Genomic DNA, 15098 nt, shown 5'->3' with positions numbered 1-15098 from the left:
ACGGGAATATCAACATGCTCGACTAGTCCTTTATTACGAGGGAGCTATCGTTCGCACGTGCTCTGTAGGTGGGCAAAGGGGGAAGTGCAGCCCTAGCTTGCCCAAGTGTATGCACCAACACTTATTGGGCCATTTTCCACTTATGAGTGGATTGGGGCAATTCTTACAATTGGGCTAGTCCAGAACAAAAACAAAACTAAATCCCTATTTTTAGAAATAAACAATAAGAAGAGAGGAAATATTAAATTTATTTAAAAATTTTTAGGGTTAAATATGTCTGAGAACCCTATAAATATGGTAATCTTCAATTTTAGTCCCTACAAAAAATTTCTTCAAACAATGGTCCTCGCAATATTTTCCGTCCCTATTTTTGGTCCCTCCCGTTAGATTCCACTAACAGAGGCTTACGTGGCACGCCACGTCAATTAAAGTCAATACTAGAGATAGATTGCAGGGGTTTTAAACCCCCTTTAAATAACTCTAAAAACAATATTTCTTCACAAACAATCAATCAAATTTGAATTGAAAACTAAACTCATTAAATGAGTTAAACTACAACATACCACACACATTGGTTGTTTGATTCATGAACAAAAGTTACAATTTTTTGTTAAAGAGAGTGTTCATGTCCTCTACAGGACAATTAATACACAGGTTAAACATATAGATATGGTCTCATTACTTCAATTAACACACATGCTTTTCTTATCCCATTCACTAGAAAAAACTTATCACCTATGAATAATCAAAACAGAAAGCTGAAGAAAAAAAAAGTAAAATGAAAAACTATATTCCAACTAAAAAAGCCATAAAATTATTGCACATTTCTAATAAAACGCGTCTGCAACTCCCAGCACTCCCATGGGGTTACCCCTATTCCAAAAGTTCATAACTTATCAAAGGTTCAGGGAAAAATTAAGAGGTGATCCCTTGATTCCTGTATTGAATTGTTTAAATAACTGTTAAGAAAAAATGGAGTTCATAACTTTTCTTTTTATTTCCCACTACTTGTTAGTTTATTTGTCAAATGTGAAAACTGTCAGTGCTAGTGTTTTGAAACTTTAGGTCAAATTCATTTGTTTGATGCTATCAAGCTTGATTATAACAAATCAACATGATATATACAAATGTAGTTTTTTTTTGTCTGACTTGTATCTTTGATGATTCCTTTAAAAAGAAAATCAGTTAACACACCACCTTTTGTTAACTTCACTACAAAAAATATGCTCTGCAGCGACGTGGGAAACACGTCGCAACATGAAATATCACGTGGCAACAAAAAAGTAGCGACGTGAGCCACCACGTCGCAGGAGACAAAGTGGCAACTTGTAGCGACGTGGAGACCACGTCAGAAAGTAGCGACGTGACTCCCACGTCGCAACAAGGAAACATGGGGAACATCCATCTGCACACACAGCAGGCGTGGCAGGTGTGGGGCAGTGTGTTTGCTGACCAATGTAGCGACGTGATTACCACATCGCTACATTAAATGCTTTTTTTTTTTTAAATTTATTCACGCTAGATTTGTTTTGTTTTATATATTTTTTATAATTAATTAATATATAATAAAATATATATAATAAAATATATATAATAAAATATATATAATAAAATTTATATAATAAAATTTATATAATAAAATTTATAAAATAAAATTTATATAATAAAACCTATAAAATAAAATTTATATATTAAAATCTATAAAAACTAATTTATATAATAAATTTGTATAAAATAAATTCATATAATAAACATTATATAATAAATTCAATTAATTAAAACTAAAAATTTAAAACTAATACTGTAATGAATTAAAATGTAGAATATTTTACATAAAAATAAATTAAAAATAAATAAAATACAAAATGTTTTCAAGACGCATCATCCGGAAAATAATTATCCGGATTAAAATCATCAGCCACCCCGTCATCCTCCGGCTCTTGAGGAGGAGCATTACTGTAATTTCCACCTCCTTGCATAAACCGTCTCATCTGCTCCTCCATCTCAGCTTGCTTCTTCATAATGCCCTCCATCTGTCGCGCATGCTGCTCCTCCATATCAGCCTGCTTCTTCCGCATCATCTCGATCTGGGCCTCACTTTCGCGTCTCGCCAATTGCCTTACTAATTCAGTTTGTTCCTGTGTCAGATTTGGTTGACGCGATCCACCCTCTCCATCCTGAAGTCTTTGAAACAGATTGCGGTCACCACGTCTATAGCTGGCCGCCAAATTTCCAGCACCAAAAAAGCAACCATTAGGTCCTTTTTCTTTAATAACCTCACACCAGATATAGTGATCAACATCCGCATTTAGCGGCTCCCCCTCTGCTGGCATGAATTGAGGATTATTTTCCAGAAAAATGGCAAGTCGCCTATCATAATCTTCCTGCACAGATATTCAATAAAAAATGTAAGTTAAATATTTAAATGCATATTTAATTAGTCAATTAAAATATATTAAAAAGTTGCCACGTGATTTTCACGCCACAACTTATGATTTGCCACATGATTTTAATGTGGCAATTTATCAATTGCCACATGAAATTCACGTCACAAATTTTGTATTAATTTAAAAAAAATAAACAACGTAAATTTCACTTACAAGATACAACTTCGTGCGCTCGTCGACAAAACCTCCCGATCTCCTTGTCCGGGTCCTCGAAATCAGCTCAGGCATCAATGGTTTTCTCCCCAACTCCTTAGCCTAAATAATATAATTAAAAATAATTAGTAAAATATATTATGAATAAAGATGTAACTTAAAAAATTTAAAATTTTTACCAATCGTCGGGCATGCTCGGCGGTGCTAATACTTCCAACTGTGTTGACACAACCGCCCTTTTCAGATGCCCTCATCTTCTTAAAAGTTTCTGATTTAGCCCGGAATTCTGGACTCCTCCAATATGTAACAAGATCATGAAAAACCTCCTCGCCTATCCAGTTAGGACGGATGCCATGAAGCTCATGATTCTCCCTTACTCTCCGCAGCATATCAGACATTCTTTTAGAGCATCTGGTGTTGAAAACTTTCTGAACACTTTTTTCACTCAAAGGATCCCACACACATTTCTCCTGCAATAATGTATGACATTAAAATAAAATGTTAAGTAATTATAATGAGAATTTTATTTAAATAACTATAACTAAAACAATAAATTAAATGCATAACATATATAAATAACAATACCTTAAACATTCTAAACCATTCATCTTTATTTTTGACGTCCCCATAGCTCTTAAAAGCTGATTTATACATCTGCTGAATTATATAGCTAACAACCCTAGCAGCTGTCCGACTCGGCGTAAAACTGAAACAAAAAATGAAAATGTTAGATATAAATTTATAAAAAAAATGAAAAAGTATACATACTATAAAAGTTTTTAAATAGGAAACTTACTTGCTTCCTTCGGGCTGAATCCAAAATCTGCCGTCAATCACATGAATCTCATCAGGATCATCCCTCCCACGAAGATCAGCTCCATCTATCTCATCAACTGCCTCATCAACCTCACGTGCTGGTACATGTGTGGGATGTGGGGTGCGTGAGCCTCCAACCTGTGTGGGGCGTGGACTAGGAGATCGTCCAGCCTGTGTCGGACGTGGACGGGGAGATCGTCCAGCCTGTGTGGGGCGTGGACTAGGAGATCGTCCAGCCTGTGTCGGAGGTGTACTACTGGATCCTCCCGTATGCTGAAAGGAGGAAGTCATCTGCATGGGATATGAGAAACCAGATCCTCCAGTATGCTGGAAGGATGAAGGCATGCCAGTATGGGCGAATGGAAAGCTGGGCGGGGGCACACCAGTATGTGTGAATGGAAAGCTAGGTCCTGCCGCCTGCTGGAAGGACGGGGGCACACCAGGATGCTGGAAGGATGGCGGTACCGCTGAGTACTGGAAGGATGGCGGTACCCCAGACGGGAATGTGTGGGAGGAGAGTAATGGGGTAAAAGCCTGAGTACTGGCTAAAGACATATGATCAACACTCTGAGGGCGGGAAGACACGGCCATGGGAGGCGCCTCACATACTACTATCCTCGGACGTTGGGACTTCTTACCACTATCTTTACTCTTAGGTGGCATTTTACCTATTTTATTATTCATCAACACATAAATATTCATCAACACATAAATATTCATTAACACATAAATATTCATTAACACATAAATAGATATTTAATAGATATCCACTAACACATAAATAGATATTCATTAACACATAAATAAATATTCATTAACACATAAATAAATATTCATTAACATATAAATATACATTCAATGTTTAGTTATTCTTCATCTTCGCTATCCACATCATTCTCTTCATCATTCTCTTCATCATTATCTTCGTCGTTCTCTTCGTCGTTCTCTTCGTCATTCTCTTCATTGTTGTCATCGGATTCAAACTCTTCATCATTCTCTTCATCCACATTATTTTCAACCAACAATATAGATGCATCAACTTGATGTCCCTCAACAATTGTATCAGACAAACTTGTAATGTCTTCAGCTGCAACCACTTCATTAATTTGATCAACATCATCAACTTGATAGGCAACATCTTCTACTTGATCGCCATTTTCAATATGACCTTGCGGTTTTGTTTTTATTGCAACACACCATCCTCTTTTACGTGTCACAAATGAAGGATAAGGTACATAATAAACTTGCCTAACAATATTTGACATTATGAAAGGATCATACTCTTTGTATTTCCGGTTCATTTGAATCTCAACAGTACCGTATGACCTGTCTATTTTTGTGCCTCTACTTGGATCATACCATTCACAATAAAACAAGACAACTTTATTTTCTGAATCCATGTAATGGTATACCAACTCGTAGATATGTTTAATAACTCCATAAAAGTCATCTTCACCACCATCTGTAACTCCTTTTACAAATACACCACTGTTTATGGTTTTTTTTCCCTTCGGTCCATGCCTCAGTGTGAAACTTATATCCGTTCACGAAGTATGTGTGCCATTCATTTGCGCTTTGGATAGGGCCTTCTGCCAAGTTTCTCAAATGGAGTATTTCTGGAGTTGGTGGAAACACGGTAGACAATCTTTGCTTGAACCATAAGGGAAATTCAGCATGAATGACGCCGGATGTTGATTGTACACCGGTACTATGAAAATAGGCATTGTTAAATTCCCTACAAAATATACACCATAAGTTAAATAAGTTTGGTATACAGACATTGTCAACAAAGGTAAAAAAACTATTGGGTAAACTTACTCAAGGTATTGTTGTAGGCAAGTTGTCTTTCATTGCAGTTGAGTCCAACATCATCTTTACGAAGAATTCCAAACACTGATCAGGAACATTCCAATTTGCCTTGGCGGCCAACAATCTCACACAAATTGATAACTTTGACTCAGACGATCCATCAAACAACGGCGTATTCATCTCATTCAACAACTGATAAAATTTTTGCGCTTCCTCATTCGGCAACTCTTCCCCACCAAAATCTTCAGGCTCATCATAGGTCACGTTCACACCAAAAGCATCCTCAACCATGTCACCAATCAGATTAAAGTTTTCCTCATATTCCACAGGCGGCCGACTACTTGAAGCATGAGAGTTGCTAGTCTCTTGTACGTTACTAGGCAGTTCTTCACCGTTAAACGTCCAAACCCAATAATTTGCAATGAAACCCCTTCTATGCAAATGAGCTGTTATTTCCTGTGGGTCACTAATTATTGGTCTACATTCACATTTAAGACAGGGACACCTAACTCCTCCTTCGCTTCGACATAATTCCTGAGCAAACGCCCAACTTATAAACCCTTCAACTCCTACTATAAAATTGGGTTTAAGTCCCATTCTTCCTGGAAATGTTCTATCGTACATCCAACTACGATAATACCGATAATATTCCATACTGCACATTTATACAATCATTGTCATTTTGAGTTAGAATACTAATCAACTTGATACTATTCTTAGACGTATACTAGTTAATATTTACTATTCTTAAAAATATTATTTAATAACAATACTACTAATATTTTTAACTACACATGTTATATTGAACCTATGTTAACCATAAAGTTACTATTTTATTAACTACACATTTTAAGCTACACATATTAAAAATATTCTTTAATAAAAATACTAATTTTAAATATTTACTATTATTAAAAATATTATTTTATTTTAAATTATAATATTTTATTTTTTATTTTTACACTCATTAAGATTAATATGTATATTATTTTTAATAATAATTTCTATTTTTAAAAACAATAATATATATTACATATAAAACATATTCTATTAGAATTTTTTTAATAAAACTATTTTTATCAAATATATATAAAAATGATGTATTTTTAATTATAGTTTGTTTATCTTTCTATTCTTCAAAAAAATAACTTATTTTATATAAACATAAAAAATTCATAACTTATATGTATAAAGTTATTTTCTTGTTAATATTTTATTTTCATAATCCATAATATAAAAATATTATCCTTTTATTATAAACATAAAAAGTTAATTTCTATATATGTAAAAATTAAATTTATAATAAAAATTAAATTTTATATAAATATTTTAATAAATATTCTATTTTTTTATAATAAAGTATAATATACCTAATAAACAAAAATATATAATAAACATATCTAATAAACAAATATATATAAATATAGTATAATAAACATATCTAATATATATTCTGTTTTTTTAAAATATAGTATAATTACTCATTATAATAACTAATATATATAATAAAAATTAAAAATAAAAACTTTATAATATACCTAATAAATAAACATATATAATAAACATACCTATATATATATATATATATATATATATATATATATATATATATATATATATATATATATATATATATATATATATATATATATATATATATATATATATATATATATATATATATACTACAACAAATACAAACACAATATAACAAACACAATATATACAAACACAATATATACTAGAATTTTATAACAAACACAATATATTTTCAACAAATACAATACCTATTAAACAAATTTTATAAACAAATTAACATATATACCTATTAAATCTATTTAATATATACTATAATACACAAAAATAACTTACCTCTTCTTCAATCTACTCCTCCTTCTTCAATCTACAACCTTCTTCAATCTACTAATTAACCTATACAAAAAAAAATCAAAAATTAACAACAACATATATAATAAAATTATCAGAAAATAAACAAAATATCAAAATAACATTAACTACCTTTGATTCAAAAAAAGAATTGGGATTGAACTGATTTGGGAGAGAAGGGTTGAATTTTAGGAGAAGGGTTTGGGTTTGCAGAGAAATGGTTTTTGAGTTTGCAGAGAAAGAGTGAGAAAGGGTTTGCAGAGAAAGAGTGTGAAAGGGTTTGCAGAGAAAGAGTGTGAAAGGGTTCGTGAATGGTGGTGGGGGGAAGTGAAATGGTTGGATTAAAAGACAATGTAGCGACGTGGAAAGCACATCGCTAGTTGCCACGTGACATACACGTCGCAACATGGCAACGGTCACATACACGCCTGCAGAGCTGCCACTGTGTCACATCAATGGAACGTTGTATTTGAATTTTAAATGTAGCGACGTGGTAATAACGTCACAACCAAATTTTTCATAAATTTGAATATTCCCCCCATTTGAACGTTATGGGGTGTGGTGAATTAATTTATGTAATTAATGTAGCGACGTGTATCCCACGTCGCAACTGTTTTTCACATTACCCCATGTCTGACTTCTAGTCACTTTAAAGCTGTAAAGTTATTTATTATTAAAATATAGGTGGCGATGTTTAGATCACGTCGCAACCAGAATTTTCTAGCCACGTGTTGTCCACGTCGCAACCTATGTCGCTGGGGAGGAGTTTTTTTGTAGTGCTTGCTTGAGAATATGCTTAATCATACATATCTGCATGACTTCATATTAGTTGGCTAATCGATTGTGATAAGTCTTGATAGCATGAAAAGTTAGGTCAGAATATAAGCCATACCACAAAATGAATGTTTTGAAATGGGATATTTTTATCTCTAATGTAATCACATCCAAAATAGTAGTAATAACTGGTAGTCAAATTATAAGCCATTGAGTTGGAAATGTCATTCATGAATGACGTGAAGAATAAGGGTACTCAAATTACAAGTCATTTAGTTTGATTAATTGTTTGTGAAAATTTATTGTTTTTAAAGTTATTTAAAGGGGGTTTAAAACCCCGCAATCTGTCTTTTTTCTTTAGGATTGACTTTAATTGACGTGGCATGACACGCGGCATGCCACGTAAGTCTCCGTTAGTAGAATCTAATGGGAGATATATGAAATAGAGAAGCAAAATATTTCGAGGACCATTGTTTAAAGAAAATTTTTGTAAGGACTAAAATTGAAAATTGTAATATTTATAGGAACTAAAAACATATTTAATTCAAAATTTTAAAAACATATCTAATGACTTTGATAATGAAAGATAAAAATATTTGATTTTTATTTTTTAGTTAATTAACTTTAATTAATTGTATGTAAAATCATATCTATCTAAATTTTTTAGTAACAAATGTGTGTTGTTACTTGTTAGGAATTAGTACTCTTTAAAAAGAATACTAAAGAGAGATAAACAAATCTATTATTTAATGACAATTATCTTTAAATTATACTGTAAGATATTAACATGAAGTTTTGTGGAAATCAAGGTACCTACACGTATTTTGAAATTGAAAAAAATTTAATTAATATTGATTTGATAATAAATTCTTCAATTTAAAAACCTTTTATATTACACGGACAAAATTAATTTACTGTTCCAATTTTAAAGATTATATTTCACTTGACATATGCCGAGACTCTTTCACTGATTACTTATACTTGACAGATTTTTAAGGTTCCTCTCCATACTGGTTCAACTAATAACTGTCAGTTCTCTTGGTTATAACCAAAACTCTTTTAACAAAAATTAATATTAATTAACAATATACTTGTTATCCTTTTATCCAACCAGTTAGTTTTAGAATTCCAATTTGAACAAAACTACACAATTTGGTGTCTGCAGTCATAATCCAATGCGATTGCAACCACAACCATTATTATCACAATCGCAATCAAAATGTTACTGCTGTTGTGGCGGGGTTCATAATTTAGATCAATAATACAGTGTTTTATTTTTTATGGAAAAAAGTGTAAAAGACTTAAATCTTAAACAAACTGTGAATAATGCACATTTGCAATTTAGAAAACTATTATTATAAGCTAAAAAAAAAGGCATACAACCACTTTAAATGTTTAGCAAATTTCTTAATAACAGGCTTACCAGAATGAAACTAAGAAGCAAATTTCTTAATAACAGGCTTAAGCATAGTGATTGTAATCAATCAACCATTTTTGAAATCAAACATAAATTACTAAACATTAAATAACTTATAAATAAACTCTAACTCGTGATCCCATCTACAAGCTTCACACGATTCAATGTCATCATCTTCATCGTCAAATAACAACCATTTACCTTTCTACACTCTCCATCCCTTGCAAGTATCCTTTGAATCGCATAGAGGAGTTTGATTGCGTGCCAATAAGCCATTATTTCTCCATAAAGAACTTGTTAAATATTGAACCTTCTTTCTTGTTATCATAATACATTTCGACATCCTCAAATAACGCATATGCTTAAGTCCTTCTTTTCTTGATTCGTAATCTTTTGAACACAACAGGATCATACCATAGATGTATATGGCTTCCTTATGACCCTTTTGAGCCGTTGTTTTTAGTCTCTCAAGGCCACCGATATTTCCATTTGGATAACTAAAATATTTGAGAAATCCTTCTCTAAACAAGCTTTCTATATTTCCACTTTCCTTGCAACGCGCTAAAAAATATAATTCTTTCTTGTTAGGAAACCATTGAATCAAGGGAAATTGATTTAGCGAAACTTTTTGTAACACGTAGTTTTCTTCCTCGGCTTGAAGAAAACCTCGACAACACAATTTCATGCTATAAAGATCAACAAAAGATTGAGAGGTTACACTTATAAGCATGTCAAGTAACAAATCTCTTGGAAGTGATTGTATGGAAGATGAAGAAGGTAATGCATGTTGTTTTTTGTTGCTTTTTTTCTTGAATGATATAGTTTGTGCCATTTGAGTTTTCAAGAATATTGAATTCTTGGACTCAAATACTTGAAAATTTCTAATCTGTTTTTGGTAGTTACTAGTATCTGTTTAAGCTTTTTTTCTTTCTCTAAAATACTGATCAAAAGATAATCTACTGGCTACTTTTTATACACAAATTTAAACTAACTTTTTTGTTTTTACCAAATCTTAGATACATTCTATTTCAACAAATTTAAATAAAATCTCATTTGATTTGATTTGGTTTGACTCATAGATTTTATCAATAACAGATAGTACTATGTTAATGTTTGTTATTATTACTTTTTTTTTACTAAAATTTGTTATTATTACTTATTTGAGAGAAAAAAACCCAGTTATTTAATAACAAAATTATCTTTAAATAATAAGACATTAACATGTACTTTAAAATAGAAAAATTTTTAATTAATGATTGATTTAAGTAATATATTCGTCAATTTAAAACACTTTTTATACTACACATATTTTAAGGAGAAAATTAATCTATTCTAGTAATTTTAAATTCTATATTTCAATAAGGCACATTTAAAGCTGAATCTAATAAAATCTCCCAATTTTGTCTCCGATTCTTTCTTCTTCTTCTTTTTTAAAATTTTAAATAATTTTATTATAATATTATACATTTTATTTAAAGGAAATTACAAATTTCTAAAAAAATTCAAAAAAAAGATTGATTTAAATAAATTTCAAAAAAATTATTTTAGGTATTTTATTATTTTACTATAAATTTCTTGAATATTAATTATTTTTTAAATATCACTTAAATTTGAAATCATCTAAAATATTTTTTCATAAAAAATATTTTATTTTGACAATGTATTAATCTTCAGTATTGTATATTTATGTTATAAATTAATATTTTAAATTATAGGAAATAAATTAATTTTTTAATATTTTAAAAAATATTTTTATAAAAATCATTTTTAAAAATAAAAATAAAATCTATTTTTTTTTAATGTTAAAACAAATGGATCCGTAAAACACATCTTATTACTTGGAGAGGTATCTATAGCGTGTTAATATGATTGCTTATATTAGATATAATATATGGAAGAAAATAATAATACTAATATTTTTAGTATTTGGTGAATTTAAAAAGAAGATATTTTGTATTGTTTTTATTTATACTATATGGAAGAAAATAATAATACTAATATTTTTAGTATTTGGTGAATTTAGAAAGAAGATATTTTGTATTGTTTTATTTTGGTAAGGTAGGATATATTAAAAGGAGTACTAGGGGTACTCCAACTCATGTACAAAAGGAGGGAAAGAAACGGCCAAAAAGAAAATTACAAACCAATAAGAACTTAGACTAAAAAATGCAAAGGATCTTTGCAGAAATTATAAAAGTTGATATTGGTATGAGTAATATCTCCACCGTAGACCATTTCCAAGCCGTAATCTTGATTTTCCAAACCAAATCTGACAAATTACAAACTTCGTTCTTGTAAATCACCGCATTTTGAGTAGTCCAAATGCTCCAACAAACAACCAGCCAGATAAAAACTTCCTTACCAGCTCAACATTTTTATTTCTGAAGTAAACAATCCAAAAATCAAAGTTATGTCCTAAAGTTAACCCATGCTCAACTTCAATGCCAAACCAAAATTCAATTTCCTCCCAAACACGTTTCGCAATTGAACAAAGAATCAGAATATGGTTTAAAGATTCTTCTATCACATTACAGAAGCAACAAGACATCTTCGACGGTAAAGACACGATACCTCTGACGAGAAGCGAATCTATTGTCGGTAACCTGTTCCAAAGATACCTCCAGCCAAAAGCTTTGATTCTGAACGGAATTGACGTCTTCCATAGATGTTCAAAATGATGTTTGTGAACCGCTTCTAAGACCATTTTGTTCTGCGCAGGCGGAACATGGATCAACTTATATCCGATGTTAGCTGCAAAAACCTCCATTTCGTTGTTGTTCCAAATAACATAATCTTGCACATTACACTCCAATACAGTATCCAGCAGAACCATCCTTAAGTTTACCTTAGCTGAGTTGACGCCGGGATCATGTGAAATTGGAATTCCAAATTCCCCCCAAGTCCAACAGTTGTCGTATCTACTCCCAGCTTCTACTACGCTACAACCTTTTGAATTACTCAAAGCATAAAGAGCGGGAAACATTGATTTCAGATTCTTATATTTGATCCACACCGCGTTCCAAAAAGATGTGCTAGCGCCGTTACATACTACAAAACTGCACCTATTCAGAAAATCCTCGCCAAAATACCTCTTCTCTAAATTAATAAGGTCTTTCCACCAAATAGATTTAGAAATATTGTTATTTAGAAACGATACCGTTTTGAACCTGCAGTTGTATGTTCACGTATCTAGCAGACAATACTTCCCACCATTTCGAACTTTCACCATCAAGAATCCTCATTTCCACTTTAACATCAATGCCGTATTGAAGTCCTCAATATTTTTCAGCCGTATTCCTCCTTGTTTCAGCGACAGGGTCAGGGAATTCCATCCTATCCAATGTATTTTCTTCTTTTCGTCGGCTCCTCCCCATAAAAAATGACTTTGAATCGAGTTTATCTCCTGACAAACCTTCTCCGGGGCCTTGAAAAAAGAAAGATGAAATATGGTCAGGCTACTCAAAACAGATTTTATCAAAGTTATTCTTCTACCTAGAGATAGCATTCTTCCTTTCCAACAACTAAGACGATCTTTAATCTTGTTCACCAAAGTAAGCCAAGAAGATATTCTTCTAGGATTCGATCCAATCGGTAATTAGAGGAAAGTGAAATCTTTCTCTTCTATTCTACAGCAGAGAAAATTGGCTGCAGCTAGAAGAAAATGTTGATTGATATTGACGCCGATTAATTTACTCTTGAAAAAAAATTAACTCCAAGCCCCGATATCAACTTGAATCCTCTGTGGATCGTCTTAAGAGACCAAACGTGTTGCCATCCTCCATTACCTATTAAAAGGGTATCGTCGGCAAACTGAAGTAAGTCAACCGAGCAAGCTTCCTTAACCTGAAAAACAGAAAAATCGCCAATTTCGGAAACTTTCCTAACCAATACTGCTAGAGCTTCGGTAACAATAACAAACAGAAAAGGAGAGATTGGATCTCCTTGGCGAAGACCTATTTCAACTGCAAATTCTTTTGAAGGGCTCCCGTTCACGAGAATAGACATATGACTTGTGAATATAGTTTCCTCCATCCACCACATCCATCTCGCTCCGAATCTCATCTTGTTCATCATAAATCTAAGAAAATTCCAGCTTACTTTGTCGTAAGCCTTCTCAAAATCGACCTTAAACAGTATACATTCCATCCTCTCCTTTATTGCGAAATCAACCACTTTGTTGGCTACGATTGCTCCATCTATTAGTTACCTACCAGGAACGAAAGCAGTTTGGCTGCAAGACACGATCCTGCCAATAACATTTTTTATTCTAGCAGACAAAAGCTTAGAAATTACTTTATAAAGACATCCAACTAAGCAGATGGTTTGGTAATATTATAGGCCAAGTGGTATGTTCTTATTTGGAATCAAGGTAAGGAAAGATGAACTTATTGCTTTTGATAGAACAACACATTCGTGAAAATCATTGACGTAACGGATAAAATCAATGTTTATGAAGGCCCAAAACTTTTTGATGAAGAAGAAATTATAACCGTCTGGCCCCGGACTCTTGGAACTATCGCAACCCCACACTGCTTCTTTGATTTCAGATTCAGAAAAATGAGCTCTAGAGAATTGGACTCCTCCTGAGATAGAGATTTGAAACTGATGTCTTCCAACAGAGGGCGGCTATTGTCTTCTTCTTCGAACGATTCGGAAAAAAATCTCCTAACCTCTTCCTTGACTTCCTCTACTGATTCTAGCAGGCCGATAGGAGACGATAACATTCCTATGAAATTCCTCCGTCTTCTTTCCTTCAAAATTTTATGAAAAAATATGTTGTTACAGTCTCCTTCATTGTCCCATTTCACTCCTGATTTTTGAAGGATCATGTTTTCTTTAAGCCTCAAATCGAGCGACATCCGTCTAACTACATTGCAACGCTTTGCTATAACTTCTTCAGTATCTTCTTCCCTGCATGAAGCCAGAAGATTGTTTGCCTCATTGATTATTTGAACATTCTGTTCAATCTCTAAGTCTCGTTCTCCAAAGACCGGTTTGTTCCATGAAGTGAGTTTAAGATTCAGAATCCTTAATTTTTCTTTAAGGATGTAATCTTCTCTCCCTGTAACATCAATGCCCTTCCATTCGGACTCTACAAAATCTAGAAAGCCCTTATTTCCAAACCATTCCTTGTTGACACGGTTCGATTTAGGACCCCAATTCAATCCATCTACGATGAGCCAAACTAGATAGTGGTCGGATATGTCCCTGTTGCCAATCTTCTGCCCCACGATATCCAAGCTTTTAATCATATTTTCAGACACGAGAAACCGATCCAATCTGCTCATGGTTCTCCCCTCACCACCAAACCAACTAAACCTTTTACCTTTAGTAGGCACATCCACCAAATTAGACTCTTCTATGAAACCTACAAAATAAGATATCTCACTGTTCCTGAATTGCTGACTACATCCTTTCCTTTCGCTTCGATCCGATATAGAATTAAAATCTCCAGCCACGAACCATTCATTATCCGTATATCTAGATTTAGCTTCCAAAAGATCACTCCACAGTTTCCTATTCAGAGTTAAAGAACAAGGTGGGTAAACATTGACAATATAGAGAGAATCATCCTTCTACTTAACCTTAATCCCCAAGAATCCTTCACCCTTAAAGCTAAGAATGACATCAACTGAATCCTCCTTCCATAATGATATTATGCCTCCTGAACTGCCAATAGATTTCGAAAAATACCATCCCACTTTCTCATTGTTCCAAAAGCTACGAACAGTTGCCATATCGACGAACTCCAACTTAGATTCTTGGATCAAGAAGATGTCTGCTCTGCCTTCCAT

General features: G+C 32.6%; 4 protein-coding genes across 4 annotated transcripts; all 4 read right to left on the bottom strand.

Moving 5' to 3' along the window:
* Positions 1-1788: 1788 nt before the first annotated feature.
* On the bottom strand, positions 1789-4152 carry LOC131616785 (uncharacterized). The gene is made up of 5 exons (XM_058888233.1): positions 3397-4152; positions 3186-3306; positions 2780-3070; positions 2601-2702; positions 1789-2384 (listed from the first exon to the last, which is right to left on the bottom strand). The coding sequence occupies exons 1-5, from the start codon at positions 4134-4136 to the stop codon at positions 1872-1874; spliced, it is 1767 nt and encodes a 588-aa protein (XP_058744216.1). The 5' UTR covers positions 4137-4152; the 3' UTR covers positions 1789-1871.
* Positions 4153-9508: 5356 nt separating this feature from the next.
* Positions 9509-10135, bottom strand: LOC131654013 (putative F-box protein At1g67623). Its single transcript, XM_058924396.1, has one exon. The coding sequence runs from the start codon at positions 10133-10135 to the stop codon at positions 9509-9511; it is 627 nt and encodes a 208-aa protein (XP_058780379.1).
* Positions 10136-11602: 1467 nt separating this feature from the next.
* On the bottom strand, positions 11603-13449 carry LOC131654005 (uncharacterized). The gene is made up of 2 exons (XM_058924384.1): positions 13064-13449; positions 11603-12470 (listed from the first exon to the last, which is right to left on the bottom strand). Exons 1-2 carry the CDS (start codon positions 13447-13449, stop codon positions 11603-11605), a joined length of 1254 nt encoding a protein of 417 aa, XP_058780367.1.
* A 302-nt stretch (positions 13450-13751) lies between these two features.
* On the bottom strand, positions 13752-15098 carry LOC131653996 (uncharacterized). The gene is made up of 2 exons (XM_058924372.1): positions 14884-15098; positions 13752-14820 (listed from the first exon to the last, which is right to left on the bottom strand). The coding sequence occupies exons 1-2, from the start codon at positions 15096-15098 to the stop codon at positions 13752-13754; spliced, it is 1284 nt and encodes a 427-aa protein (XP_058780355.1).

The sequence above is a fragment of the Vicia villosa genome, linkage group LG1 (assembly GCF_029867415.1).
Source record: "Vicia villosa cultivar HV-30 ecotype Madison, WI linkage group LG1, Vvil1.0, whole genome shotgun sequence".
Taxonomy (NCBI): domain Eukaryota; kingdom Viridiplantae; phylum Streptophyta; class Magnoliopsida; order Fabales; family Fabaceae; genus Vicia; species Vicia villosa.
This window is presented reverse-complemented; position numbering and strand designations above follow the sequence as displayed.

Excerpts from the sequence above, each read along its gene's own strand:
- LOC131654005 (XM_058924384.1), bottom strand. The coding sequence starts at position 13,449 with ATGGAATGTATACTGTTTAAGGTCGATTTTGAGAAGGCTTACGACAAA. Across the intron at positions 12,471-13,063 it reads GGAGGATGGCAACACGTTTG|GTTCAAAACGGTATCGTTTC; the intron begins GTCTCTTAAGAC and ends ATACAACTGCAG.
- LOC131653996 (XM_058924372.1), bottom strand. The coding sequence starts at position 15,098 with ATGGAAGGCAGAGCAGACATCTTCTTGATCCAAGAATCTAAGTTGGAG. Across the intron at positions 14,821-14,883 it reads TTCTTGGGGATTAAGGTTAA|GAAACTGTGGAGTGATCTTT; the intron begins GTAGAAGGATGA and ends AACTCTGAATAG.
- LOC131654013 (XM_058924396.1), bottom strand. The coding sequence starts at position 10,135 with ATGGCACAAACTATATCATTCAAGAAAAAAAGCAACAAAAAACAACAT.
- LOC131616785 (XM_058888233.1), bottom strand. The coding sequence starts at position 4,136 with ATGAATATTTATGTGTTGATGAATATTTATGTGTTGATGAATAATAAA. Across the intron at positions 2,703-2,779 it reads CCGAGCATGCCCGACGATTG|GCTAAGGAGTTGGGGAGAAA; the intron begins GTAAAAATTTTA and ends TATATTATTTAG. Across the intron at positions 2,385-2,600 it reads AGCGCACGAAGTTGTATCTT|GAAGATTATGATAGGCGACT; the intron begins GTAAGTGAAATT and ends ATATCTGTGCAG.